Genomic DNA, 14255 nt, shown 5'->3' with positions numbered 1-14255 from the left:
CCTGTCCATCACCAACTCCCGGAGTTCATCCAAACTCTTGTGCATCAAGTCGGTGATGCCATCCAGCCATCTCATCCTCTGTCGTCCCCTTCTCCTCCTGTCCCCAATCCCTCCCAGCATCAGGGTCTTTTACCATGAGTCAACTCTTCTTAGGTATTACTACCCAAAGTGCATAAACTGAGGGCTTCCCTGGTGGCTCAGTGGTAAAGAATCTGCTTGCCAATGCAGGAGACTCAGGTTCGAACCCTGGATCGAGAAGATCCCCTGGAGGAGGAAAGGGCAACTCACTCCAGTATTCTTGCCTGTAAAATCCTATGGACAGAGTAGCCTGGCGGGCTACAGTCCACAGGCTTACAGAAGAGTCAGACATGACTCAGCACCTAAACAACAAAGTGTATAAACTGAATTTAATCATAAGGAAACAACAAACCTAAATCGAGGAATATTCTACAAAATAATTGGCTTGTACTAATCAAATTGTCAGTGCCATGAAAATACAATGAAAGACTCTGGAGCCATTCTAGATTAAACAAGACAAGAAAGACAAGTAAACTGAATCAACACATAATCTTGGATATTGCTCTGTTATAAAGGACATTACTGAGACAATTGGCAAAAGTGAAAAAGTTTCATAGGTAGATAATAGCATTGTGTCAGAGTCAGGTTCCTGATTTTGATCATTGTACTGTGGTTATGTAAGAGAATTTCTTGTTTCAAAAGATGACACATTGAAGTATTTTGGTTGTTAAGGGGCATCATATCTGCAACTTAAACAGTTCAAGAAGAGGTGGCAAGAATACACAGAAGAACTGTACAAAAAAGATCTTCATGTCCCAGATAACCACGATGGTGTGATCACTGACCTAGAGCCAGACATCCTGGAATGTGAAGTCAAGTGGGCCTTAGAAAGCATCACTACGAACAAAGCTAGTAGAAGTGATGGAATTCCAGTTGAGCTATTTCAAATCCTGAAAGATGATGCTGTGAAAGTGCTGCACTCAATATGCCAGCAAATTTGGAAAACTCAGCAGTGGCCACAGGACTGGAAAAGGTCAGTTTTCATTCCGATCCCAAAGAAAGGCAATGCCAAAGAATGCTCAAACTACCGCACAATTGCACTCATCTCACATGCTAGTAAAGTAATGCTCAAAATTCTCCAAGCCAGGCTTCAGCAATACGTGAACCATGAACTTCCTGATGTTCAAGCTGGTTTTAGAAAAGGCAGAGGAACCAGAGATCAAATTGCCAACATCCGCTGGATCATGGAAAAAGCAAGAGACTTTCAGAAAAACATCTATTTCTGCTTTATTGACTATGTCAAAGCCTTTGACTGTGTGGATCACAATAAACTGTGGACAATTCTGAAAGAGATGGGAATAACAGACCACCTGACCTGCCTCTTGAGAAATCTGTATGCAGGTCAGGAAGCAACAGTTAGAACTGGACATGGAACAACAGACTGGTTCCAAATAGGAAAAGGAGTACGTCAAGGCTGTATATTGTCAACCTGCTTATTTAACTTCTATGCAGAGTACATCATGAGAGATGCTGGACTGGAAGAAACACAAGCTGGAATCAAGATTGCCGGGAGAAATATCAATAACCTCAGATATGCAGATGACACCACCCTTATGGCAGAAAGTGAAGAGGAACTCAAAAGCCTCTTGATGAAAGTGAAAGTGGAGAGTGAAAAAGTTGGCTTAAAGCTCAACATTCAGAAAACAAAGATCATGGCATCCAGTCCCATCACTTCATGGGAAATAGATGGGGAAACAGTGGAAACAGTGTCAGACTTTATTTTTGGGGGCTCCAAAATCACTGCAGATGGTGACTGCAGCCATGAAATTAAAAGACACTTACTCCTTGGAAGGAAAGTTATGTCCAACCTAGATAGCATATTCAAAAGCAGAGACATTACTTTGCCAACAAAGGTTCATCTAGTCAAGGCTATGGTTTTTCCAGTGGTCATGTATGGATGTGAGAGTTGGACTGTGAAGAAAGCTGAAGAATTGATGCTTTTGAACTGTGGTGTTGGAGAAGACTCTTGAGAGTCCCTTGGACTGCAAGGAGATCCAACCAGTCCATTCTGAAGGAGATCAGCCCTGGGATTTCTTTGGAAGAAATGATGCTAAAGCTGAAACTCCAGTAGTTTGGCCACCTCATGCGAAGAGTTGACTCATTGGAAAAGACTCTGATGCTGGGAGAGATTGGGGGCAGGAGGAGAAGGGGACGACAGAGGGTGAGATGGCTGGATGGCATCACTGACTCAATGGGTGTGAGTCTGAGTGAACTCCGGGAGTTGGTGATGGACAGGGAGGCCTGGCGTGCTGCAATTCATGGGGTCGGGAAGAGTCGGACACGACTGAGCGACTGAACTGAACTGAACTGAAACAGTTCAGAAAAAAATAACTGCAGGTGTGTGAAGAGAGATGGGGAAAGACAAAAGCAAATTTAGTAAATATTAACATTTAAGAAATCTGGGTGAAGGCTATGTACAAATTCTTGGCCTGTTTTTGCAAATCTTTCACAAGTCTGAAATTATTTTTTATTTAAATGAACAAAATACCCACACACTTACAAAAGTTTCAGTGTAGAGAACAGATTAGGTGGGGGGATGGTGGTGAGTGCAGAGTTAGAAACAGAGTTGAACCAATTAAAAGGCTATTGTAGATTAAGGACAGGGGTCATGGAAGATAGCAGAGTAGGAAGCTCTAGGAATTGGTCTTTCACCAAAAGAACTGAGCTGGCAAGAAATGCCTGAGGCAATTATTTTGAAACTCTGGAATCTAGTCAACAGTTTCAGCATCCAAGGGAGGCTTGATGAAGAAAGAGGCTGCTAAGTTTTAGTTAATTTCAGCACTTGGCATGGCACCTATCATTTTTTAGCTCCCAGTCCCATGGCAGGAAGCAGTGGGAACAATAAATAGCCCAAGATCCTACTGTAGCTTGCTGGTGCTAGGATGTGCGATACGGATCTTGTCTCCAAAAATCAAGGTTATGTGTCTTTTTTTTTCCTTTTTGCCACCCTGCTCAGCTTGCAAGATCTTATTTCACCAGTCAGGGATTGAACCTGGGCCATGGCAGAGAAGCCTCAGAATCCTAACTACTAGGCCACGAGGGAACTCCCAGAGTTTTGTGTCTTGATCACTGGTTTTGATTGCTGAGGAGCTGGCAAAGAGGCTCACCACTGTCTCAGCCCCCACGGCTGAAGTAGCTTCCCTAGCAAAATGAGACAATGAGATTTAAAGAAAGAACACTCTTTTCCCCTCCTTTTCTCTTCTTATTGGATCCAGGCATTTAAGGAAATCTTTGTCAAGTCACTGACAGGGTGGACATAATGACATAACAGAAGAGATTTCACTGACTATATAGAGCAATAAATATACTCTCTACAAAAAAAGTTTAGAAAAGTCACTAAACAAATAGACAATTTCAGCTTTCATTCAGTAACAACAGTAATCTCTAGGGAGGGAGCAGAATCTGACTTCCAGAGTTACCATATTATAATACTCAAAATGTCCAGTTCTCAACAAAAAATTACAAAGCATATAAGCACATAGGCACATGAAAAAAATGTTCAACATTGCTAGTTATGAGAATATGAAAATTAAAACTACAATGAGGCATCACCACACACCAGTCAGAATGGCTGTCATCAAAAAGTCTATAAACAATAAATGCTGGAGAGGGTACGGAGAAAAAGGAACCCTCCTACACTGTTGGTGGGAATATAAATTGGTGCAGCCACTATGGAAAAGAGGATGGAGGTTTCTCAAAAAACTAAAAACAGAACTATCATAAGACCCAGCAATCCCACTCCTGGACATATATCCAGAAAAGAAAAAAACTTCAATTCAAAAAAGCACATGTACCTCAATTTTCATAGCAGCACTGTTTACAAAAGCCAAGACATGGTAAGAACTCAGGTACCAATCAACAGATGATTGATTGGTTTGAGAGGATGTGATATATATATATCACACATATATATATATCAAAAAATATATAAAATAATGGAATATTATATATATACATATATATTATAATGGATTATTACCCAGTCATAAAAGAATGAAATACTGCCATTTGCAGCAATATGGATGAACCTGTGGGATATTATACTAAGTGAAATAAGTCAAAGACAAATATTATATGACATCACTTATATGTGGAATCTAAAAAATAATACAAATAAATCTATATACAAAATAGACTCACTAAGAAAACAAACTTTAGGTAGCAAAGGGGAAAGGGAGGAAGGAGGGGTAAATCAGGAGTATGCAATTAACAGATACAAACTATACTTAAAATAGATAAGCAACAAAGATTTACTGAATTACACAGGGAACTATATTCAACATATTATAATAACCTATAATAGAAAATAATCTGAAATATATATATATATATATATATAACTGAATCATTTTGATGCACACCAGAAACAAACACAATATTATAAATCAACTGCACTTCCACTGTTTTAAATTACAAAGCACACAAAGACACAGTTGCAGTGAGTAGGGGCTGCTCTTTCTAGAGACGAATAGCCTCCTCACTGCAGTGGCTTCTCTTGCTGTGCAGCACAGACTCTAGGTGTGCAGGCTTCAGGACTGATGGGTGCAGCTTGTGAGCTCTAGAACATGGGCTCAGTAGCTGTGGCGCATGGGTTTAGTTGCTCCATGGTTTGTGAAACCTTCCCAGACCAGGGATCGAACCCATGTCCCCTGCATTGGCAGGCGATTTTTATCCACTGTACCAACAGGAAAGTCTGTAACACTATTCTAACTCAAACTCTTCCCAAAAGGGGGGAGGAACACTTCCTAACAGTCTATGATACCAAAAGCCAGAAAAGGATACAAGAACAGTACAGACCAATATCCCTTATGAATAAAGACACAAAAATCCCCAACAAAATACTACCAAACTGAATCCAATAGTACATTAAAATGATTCTAAACTATGACTAAGTGAGGTTTATCTCAGAAGTGTAAGGATAGTTCAGGTAAGGAAATCACAATGTAATACCCCATATGATCATTTTGATAGAAAAGGCACAGGACAAAATTCAACATCCTTTCATGAAACATTGAAAACAACCTTGAAGTCACTATGCTAAGTGAAAAAATAGCAGTCCCAATAACCTCCAGGGCTTCCCAGGTGGCACTAGAGGTAAAGAATCTGCCTGCCATTTGTAGGAGATGCAAGGGATTCGGGTTCGATTCCCTGAGTCAGGGAGATCCCCCAGAGTAGGGAATGCTCCAGTATTCTTGCCTGGAAAATTCCATGGACAGAGGAGTCTGGTGGGCTACAGTCCATAGGGCCACAGAGAGTCAGACACAGCTGAGCAACTAAGCACATAATAACCTCTAAAAGAGTAAAATATGTAGGAATAAATTTAACCAAGGATGTGAAAGACTTGTACACTAAAAACCACAAAACACTGCTTAAAGAAATTAAAGATGACCTAAATAAATGGAAAGACACCCCATGTTCATGAACTGATAAACCTGGTATTAAGATGGAAATACTCCCAAAGCTATCTATAGATTTAATGAAATCCCTATCAAAATTCCAATGGCCTGTTTTGCAGAAACAGAAAGGCTTACCTTCAAATTTGTATAGCACTACAAGGCGCCCTGAAGAGCAAAAAAACAATAACGGAAAAGAAAAACAAAATAAGAGGAATCACACTTCCCAATTTCAGAGCTTTTTTACAAAGCTACAGTAATCAAAATAGTGTGGTACTGGCAAAAAGACATATCAACCAATGGAACAGAATAGAGTCCACAAATAAATCCTTACAAGAATGGCCACTTGATTTTCAATGGGACTACAAAGAACATTCCATGGAAACGAACAAATAGCTGGGACAACTGGCTATCCAAATACAAACAAATGAAGCTGGACCCCTATCTCACTATAATAGCCAGGACATGGAAGCAACCTAGATGTCCATCAGCAGATGAATGGATAAGAAAGCTGGGGTACATATACACAATGGAGTATTACTCAACCATTAAAAAGAATACATTTGAATCAGTTCTAGAGTGAAGTAAGCCAGAAGGAAAAACACCAATACAGTATACTAACACATATATATGGAATTTAGAAAGATGGTAACGATAACCCTGTATACGAGACAGCAAAAGAGACACTGATGTATAGAACAGTCTTATGGACTCTGTGGGAGAGGGAGAGGGTGGGAAGATTTGGGAGAATGGCATTGAAACATGTGAAACGTCATGTATGAAACAAGATGCCAGTCCAGGTTCAATGCACGATGCTGGATGCTTGGGGCTGGTGCACTGGGACGACCCAGAGGGATGGTGTGGGGAGGGAGGAGGGAGGAGGGTTCAGGATGGGGAACACATATATACTAATTAAATAATTTTCTATTAAAAAAATTAAAAAAAATAAAACCTTTTAAAAAAAAAATTAAAAGATTAACTCAAAATAGATCAACAACCTAAACATAAGAGCATAAACTATAAACTCTTAGAAGAAACCACAGGGTAATTGGCCATAACTTGAATTTAGCAACAGATTCTTAAGAGCTGACATCAAAAGCATAAAGCAACAAAGTGAATAAATTGGACTTCATAAAAAGTAAACACAGCTGGGGACGTTCCTGGTGGTCCAATGACTAAGAATCTGGATTTCCAGTGCAGGGTTCTGGGTTCAATCCCTGGTCAGGGAACTAGATCCCACTTCCTACAACTAAGAGTTTACATACTGCAGGTAAGACCAAGCACAGTCAAATAAAATAATAAATAAAAATAAATATTTTTTAAAAATTAAACACTTTTGTGAATCAAAGAACACTGTCAAGAATGTGAAAGACAGCATGCAGAATTAGAGAAAGTACCTACAAACCACACACCTGATAATAATCTTGTTGTAGCTGCTGTTTAGTCCATAAGTCATGCCCGACTCTCCTGTGACCCCTTCGAGTGTAACCTGCAAGGTTCTTCTGCCCACGGGATTTTCCAGACAAGAATACTGGACTGGGTTGCCATTTCCTTCTCCCAGGCATCTATCTTCTCCACCCAGGGATCAAATCCACATTTCCTGCAACAGGAGGTGGATTCTTTACCACTGAGCCACCTGGGAAGCCTAATGATCTAGTAATCAGAATACACAAAGAACTCTTCAACCCAACAATGTGAAAACAACCCAATTTAAAATTGGGCAAAGGACTCAAATGGGCTTCCCTTGTGACTCAGTTGGTAAAGAATCTGCCTGCAATGCGGGAGACCTGGGTTTGATCCCTGAGTTGAGAAGATTCCCTGCAGAAGGGAAAGGCTACCCACTCCAGTATTCTGGCCTGGAGAATTTCATAGACTGTATAGCACATGGGGTTGCAAAGAGTTGGACACGACTAAGCAACTTTCACTTTCACAAAGGACCCTCTTCCAAAGAAGACATATGAATGGCCAACAAGCACATGAAAAGATGTTCAACATCATGGTCATCAAGGGAACACAAAACAAATATCAGATCCTAGTTCACACTCACTAGGATGACTTTCATTTAAAACGCAGAAAACAAGTATTGATGAGGATGCAGAGAAATATGATCCCTTGTACATTGCAGGTGAGAATGCAGAATGGTTCAGCTGTTGTGTAAAACAGCTTGGCAGATCTTGAAAAAGTTAAGTATACACTACACACCTTTTAGTATGGCCAAAATCCAGAACAATGACACCACCAAATTCTGACAAGGTGTGGAGTAATACCAGAACTCTCTCATGGCTGGTAGGAATCGAAATGGTACAGCCACTTTGGAGGATGGTTTGGCAGTTTTTTACGAAACTAAACATACTCATACCATATGATCCAGTAATGGCATTCCTTGGTATCTGCTCAAAGATGAAAACCATCTGCACACAAAAATCTGCACACAGATGTTTATAACAGCTTTATTTATAATGCCTAAGCTTGGAAGCAACCAAGATGCCCTTCAGTAGTTGAATGGATAAGTAAACTGATACAAAGATCTATTATTCAGTGTGACCCCCTGGACACCAGGCTTCCCTGTCCTTAACTATCTAGTCAACCACTAATCTACCTTCTGTCCCTACAGATTTGCCAATTCTGGACATTCCCAAGAAAGAGAATCATATGTAGTCTTCTGTGACTGGCTTCTTTTATTCAGCATGTTTTCAGGGAACTTCCTTTATTTTAATTATAAAGTGTGTGCCATGTATTAAGATGTAAGGAAAAAATATGGAGACTATTAAAGGACCACTTACGAAAATAATAGAGTTAATGAATGCAATGGCAGATGAAGAATCAAAACATCCAACTAAGGTAAATCATTTATAAAGTATAAACCAACAGCTGTATAAATGAAACCATTTTAAGATGCAGTAGAAATAAGCAAGTCAGAGGAAAACAAATATGTTAGGAAAATATTTTATAAAACAAACTGCTGTTGGGGCTTCCCTGGTGGTCCAGTGGTTGGCAGTCCGCCTGGCAGTGCAGGGGACACAGATTCGATCCTGGTCCGGGAGAATCCCACATGCCGTGGGGTAGCAGGGACCGTGGGCCACAACTGCTCGGGCCTGCCCTCTAAACTACTGAGGCCTGCAGTGCCCTAGGGCCCAAGCTCTGCATCAGGAGAAGCCACGGTAAACAGATGCCAGCACACTGCTACTAGAGAGTAGGCCCCGCTCACCCCAACTGTAATACAAAAAGCCCTCACACAGCAACAAAGACCCAGAGCAGTAAAAATAAATAAACACATAAAAATTCTTTTAAAAATTGCTGTCAGCGAGAACATTTCCCTAACAAAGATTTAGGAAAAGTAACCTCAGGTTTACTTAAAAGAAGAAAAAGGGAGAGCAAAGAATCATTGTCTTTGAGAATAAAACCTCCTCCAATCAGTGTTTCTCAAAATGTGGTCCATGGACTATGTGAATCAAAATCACCAAAGAACTTGCTTTTACAAAATCAGATTTTTAGTCTGTGCCCCAAAGATGGGATGCTGGAAACTATTTTTTATAAGTTTCCAGATGACTCTAATACTACAGTTTGAGAACTAATATCTATTTAACACAAATTAATGCAAATGATTAAATGTGTGTAAGAGACAAGAGAATCATGACAATAGCAAAGTGCATGAAAAAGAGGAAGGTGAAAGAGGACAAAGAAAAAATACTTGAAAAACATTTTTTACACATTGTGCTATTGAGAAAAAATAGTGATGTTTGAAAACTATTGTGGATTTTATGTTGGAAAAAATTCCAAACATGTAAATATACAAGGCATTCTACTAATATATGTGAGGAGCACTCAGGGTATGAATAGGAAAGCATTCATAAATGTAAGGTAAGGTCACATGGTAGAGAGAGCACATAGTTGATACCCAAATGTTTGCTAATGATGTTAAACTATTTTTATACCAAGTACAGCTATATTCAATTATCTCCATCCTTAACTGTGATAACCTAGACAAAACTTAACTTTTTGTGGTAGTAATCTTTATACAAACACCACCATAAATTGTCAAATATTATGTCAGTACTGACGCACAAGCTCAGGGTCAGGACATTTAACTTTCATAACCAGGTTAATTTCTCTTTTTATGGTAAGACTTATTTTAACAAGAACAGACAAAATTAAATTTCTCAAGGCTAAGAGCACTGCATGATAGAACTCAAATTTCCATGAAAATTACTAAAATATGTATTCAAGGATGGCCTTTATTATTCTAACTGTAAGCAAAGATTTCTGAAAATGAAGTATTAAGTTCTAACTCATAATTTTACTTCAATGAGTAAAGTTCACTTTGACTTAGCAGGGTTAAAGAAAGGAAGTTCACTTTTATAACTTTCAAAGATGCTCACTAACAGAATACAAAATTTGCCCACTTTCACCATAAAAGGCATCCTCTCATTATAAACTCATAAACCTAATTAAAAGTGCTAAATTCTAAAGTTTCTTTGACTCACTTATTTAGATTAAGGTTATTATCCATTTGGAAACCCAGTTATATTCCATCAAACATTAAGATGCAGATGTTTCAACATTTCCAGACATGGCTCTTGCACATCTTTTAAATGAAACAAACTATATTGGGGGAACGAAGTTGCTAAAGCATGCAAATAAATTACATGGCAGGTTATGTTGCTTTCACAGGAGATTTTTATTTATTATAAACATTTGGCTTGATACACGAAGGTCTAGAAGCATCTAAAAGTTCTTGTTGACACTTTTTCATTTCACAGCTTATGTTTCAAAAGTCAGAAACCCCAGAATTGAGTAAAGCCTGAAAGTTGGTTAAGATACAAACGTGTGGACTTAGGATCTCACATTTCTTCCCCAAAAGCAGTCAACCAATATTTATCATTTAAGTCCCAACTCCCTAAACACCTCACATGTTCAATGTGGCCTCTTACTCACACAAGTCCAGTGCAACCTACCCACACGTACGTACACACACACACACACCAACAGTCTCCAAATCACCCACACTGGCACAACAGCCTCTCAATATTCACTTGGTTGCTAATCAAGAGCCATTCTTCTTGACACTGTCCATAATCTCTTTTTCCATTTCTACCACAATGCTCACCACTCAAAAAAGAAACAAGTTCCTTTTCTCTAACCGCGGAGAGCTTCTCTAACTCAACACACCTCTTTCCTCCCCCGTTATTCTCTATCCTGCCTTTGTTACTCAGAAGGTGCAGGGTCTGGGAAAATCTCACTCACCTCATGCTATAGGCACCAGCACCCAGTTCCTGGCCGATCCCGGATAGACTAGCATCAAAGTCCTGCACCAGCCCGGATTCAATCACCTCATCGGCCAGAGGCAGCTTCAGAGCCCAGGCCATTCTGGCTCCTTCCTTGCCCCAGGAGACAGTTTCTTGTACAAAGGCGAGTAGCGTGATTCTACCCAACCGGGGCAAGACTGCAAGACTGTAGAAAACTCCAAACCAAGATCTCCCACGCAGCACCCACCAAGCCACCCCCAAGCCCCACCCACACTGCCCACACAACTAACCTCCCGTACCCTTGGCTCCTGGCTCTCGGCTGCCCCTACTTCCAAAATCCCTCCCCCGCACCCAGGTCTCTAGAGCACGAGGGCCCTTTGGCTTAACTCTTCCAGACTGTCCAGAGGTAACCCTGGACTCCTTGCACTCTTTTTGAGATCTCCCCTTGAGCTCGCGGTGGTCACTCGCTGTTTTCCAAACAAACCAGCAGCAGCGACCCGCTGCCTAGCCGGCACTCCCACGCCGCTTTATCACCTTTCCCCCGCCCCTTTCCGCTGGAAATCCCCTCCCTCCCGGGAACCACTCTCCCTTTCCTCTCCAGGCCTCGCTTCCGGTCAGTCCCAAGATCACTTCCGGTCACTTCTTCTCAATTCCACGGCTCTTAGAACCAAAGCCAGGTTTCCACTGAGCCGACTTCCCGCCCTCCGCAGCCCCCAACGGCCTCAAAACATGGATGGAGACAGCCCAGCACCGGTTTGAAACCCAGACTAGCCAGGCTCCTCCACCGCCCGCCGTCCCAGCGCCAACCAATCATGGCGTCCTCTTCCTTCGCCGGAGCGGCTAGTGTGACGTCACCCTAACACTGGCCAATTAAGAATCGACTCCGCTGAGCTTGGCAATGATGATAGGCTAGCGACGCCACGACTCTCCGCCTCCTGAGATGGACTGGGCGATCTGGGAGAGGACTGGGGTGCGTCGGGTGGCCGGGTTTAAACGTCTTTCCTAGTTGTTCTCAGGCTTCTGGCGTCCGCTCAGTAGCTAGTCAAAACCCTAAGACGTGGGTGGAGCTCTAACTCTAGTCTTGCTGAACCTACACCCATCCCTGGCTGACTCTTGGTTGTTATCCTAACAAGTGTTTGTATGCTTCTAAATACTCTCTCCTTAAACTCACCTCTCCTGGGGTCAAGAACCTACTTAAGTTCCACTTACCTGGATAGTCTTTTTATCTTCCGAATTCTCCTTTAATGCTTTTCAACAGGAAAGCATGAGATAGGTAAGAGTGTTGTGGTTTTTAAAAGGTGGTGATCTGAAAATGAGGGTTTGTGCTGGCGTCTTCATTTACTGGCTTGGTGACCAGAATAGTCAGTCGTTTAATCTTACCGAGATACAGCTTTTTTATATTTGAAAAATGGGGATAAAACCATACGTGCTCCACCTTCTTCCACGTACTCCATCTTCCTCCTTTGAGGTTTTAATAATGTCCATTCTTTATTGAGCATCAACTATATACAAGGAACTTTTTTACATTATCAATAATCCTGAAAACAATTGTAGCTAGATTTGCAATTCTAAATATAAGTATTAATGACCTTCATTTTTCCAATAAGGAGAGGAGGCTGAAGCCTTAATTTCGCCAGAACTAAATTGAGGTGCCAATCTCAGAGTGGATTATAGAATTATGTGATAATTTTATTATAAAGTTATAAGGGTAATTTCACTCAAGACATTGCCTGTATGAAAGTATTGGTTCATTACTGTATTCAGTTATTTAATTTGTACAATGTCTTAAGATAGATACAAGTAGATAGATGCCTTTATCACTAGACTATGACCTCCTAAAGAAAAGAGAATACATATTTTTCAGGTTTCTGTTCTAAATATCTCCTAATATAGTTCCTACATTCATAGTTTTTTTTTTTAATGCTTATTGAATTTAAAAAAGGAAAGATAGAAAGAAAAGAGGTTGACATGAAGTTAACAGCATGCTCCCAGTTTCACCTAGAGTCTTCTATCTTTGAGGGCTCTGTCTTATCCATCTTCTTACTTTAGTAAGCCTGGCATCCAAGTCTTGGTTCATTCTCAAGACATTTAATACCTCTTCAAGACATTTTTTTTCTTCCCTTGAGCCAGTTGTATGTGTTTGTGTGTAAAGGAAGGGGTCTTGAACTCAGAGACCAAAAGAGAGGTGTCATAGTCAAAATCCTTTATAAACAGGTCTTTGTAATTTTTTTGGCCGTGTGGTGTGTGGGGTCTTAGTTTCCCCACTAGGGATGGAACCTGTGTTCTCTGCAGACTACAACCTCTTTAGAAATTGTCCTGAAAATTATTCTGTGCTTCAGCAACTCCACTCTTCATATATATACTAGAGAACTCTTACACACACACACTAGGAATCTTGTATGAGAATGTTCATGGCAGCACTATTTACAGCAGCAAAACAGAACAAATGTCTGCCAACAAGAGAAAGGGTGAGTTGGAGTGTTATAGATTATTATACAGCAGTGAACATGAATACAGCTATATGCAAATACAGGAACAAATTAGTCTTAGAATGGTGGGGGAAATGCAGAAATGCTCATACAGTATAACATCACTTTATAAAGCTCAAAACCCAGCAAAATTAAATAATATATCATTTAGGGGATTATATATACATACATGTTCATTTTAAAAGGAATGAAATTATAAACACAACTCTATTATTGAACTCAGAGACCAAAAGAGAGGTGTCATAGTCAAAATCCTTTATAAACAGGGCTTTATAATTTTTTTGGCTGCGTGGTGTGTGGGATCTTAGTTTCCCCACTAGGGGTGGAACCTGTGTTCTCTGAGATTGGCACCCCAATTTAGTTCTGGCGAAATTAAGGCTTCAGCCTCCTCTCCTTATTGGAAAAATGAAGGTCATTAATACTTATATTTAGAATTGCAAATCTAGCTACAATTGTTTTCAGGATTATTGATAATGTAAAAAAGTTCCTTGTATATAGTTGATGCTCAATAAAGAATGGACATTATTAAAACCTCAAAGGAGGAAGATGGAGTACGTGGAAGAAGGTGGAGCACGTATGGTTTTATCCCCATTTTTCAAATATAAAAAAGCTGTATCTCGGTAAGATTAAACGACTGACTATTCTGGTCACCAAGCCAGTAAATGAAGACGCCAGCACAAACCCTCATTTTCAGACCACCAGTTGAGTCCTTCAGTCATGTCTGACTCTTTGCCACCTCATGGGCTGCAGCACACCAGGCTTCTCTGTCCATTACCAACTCCCAGAGCCTACTCAAATTCATGTCCATTATGTGGGTGATACCATCCAACCATCTCATCCTCTGTTGTCCCCTTCACCTCCCACCTTCAGTCTTTCCCTGCATCAGGGTTTTTCCAGTGAGTCAGTTCTTCCCATCAGGTGGCCAGTGTATTGGAGTTTCAGCTTCAGCATCAGTCCTTCCAATGAATATTCAGGACTGATTTCCTTTAGGATGGACTGGTTGGATCTCCTTGTAGTCCAAGGGACTCTCAAGAGTCTTCTCCAACACC

The 14255-nt window shown here is 40.5% G+C and overlaps 1 protein-coding gene across 5 annotated transcripts in view; it reads right to left on the bottom strand.

The window, feature by feature from the left end:
- Positions 1–11570, bottom strand: part of TFCP2 (transcription factor CP2) — a 53158-nt gene extending 41588 nt beyond the window's left edge. For 2 of the 5 annotated variants that reach the window (XM_005206280.5, XM_005206282.5), the window contains exon 1: positions 10716–11570. In XM_005206280.5, the coding sequence (XP_005206337.1) occupies positions 10716–10837 (122 nt within the window). In that variant the 5' untranslated portion in view covers positions 10838–11570. The remainder of the gene's footprint in view (positions 1–10715) is intronic. The other 3 variants (XM_005206279.5, XM_005206281.5, NM_001083397.1) reach the window with 2 other exon arrangements.
- Positions 11571–14255: the final 2685 nt, after the last annotated feature.

This window comes from Bos taurus, chromosome 5 (assembly GCF_002263795.3).
Source record: "Bos taurus isolate L1 Dominette 01449 registration number 42190680 breed Hereford chromosome 5, ARS-UCD2.0, whole genome shotgun sequence".
In the NCBI taxonomy this organism is placed as follows: domain Eukaryota; kingdom Metazoa; phylum Chordata; class Mammalia; order Artiodactyla; family Bovidae; genus Bos; species Bos taurus.
Note: the sequence above shows the minus strand (reverse complement) of the source record. Positions and strands in the feature narration are given on the sequence as shown.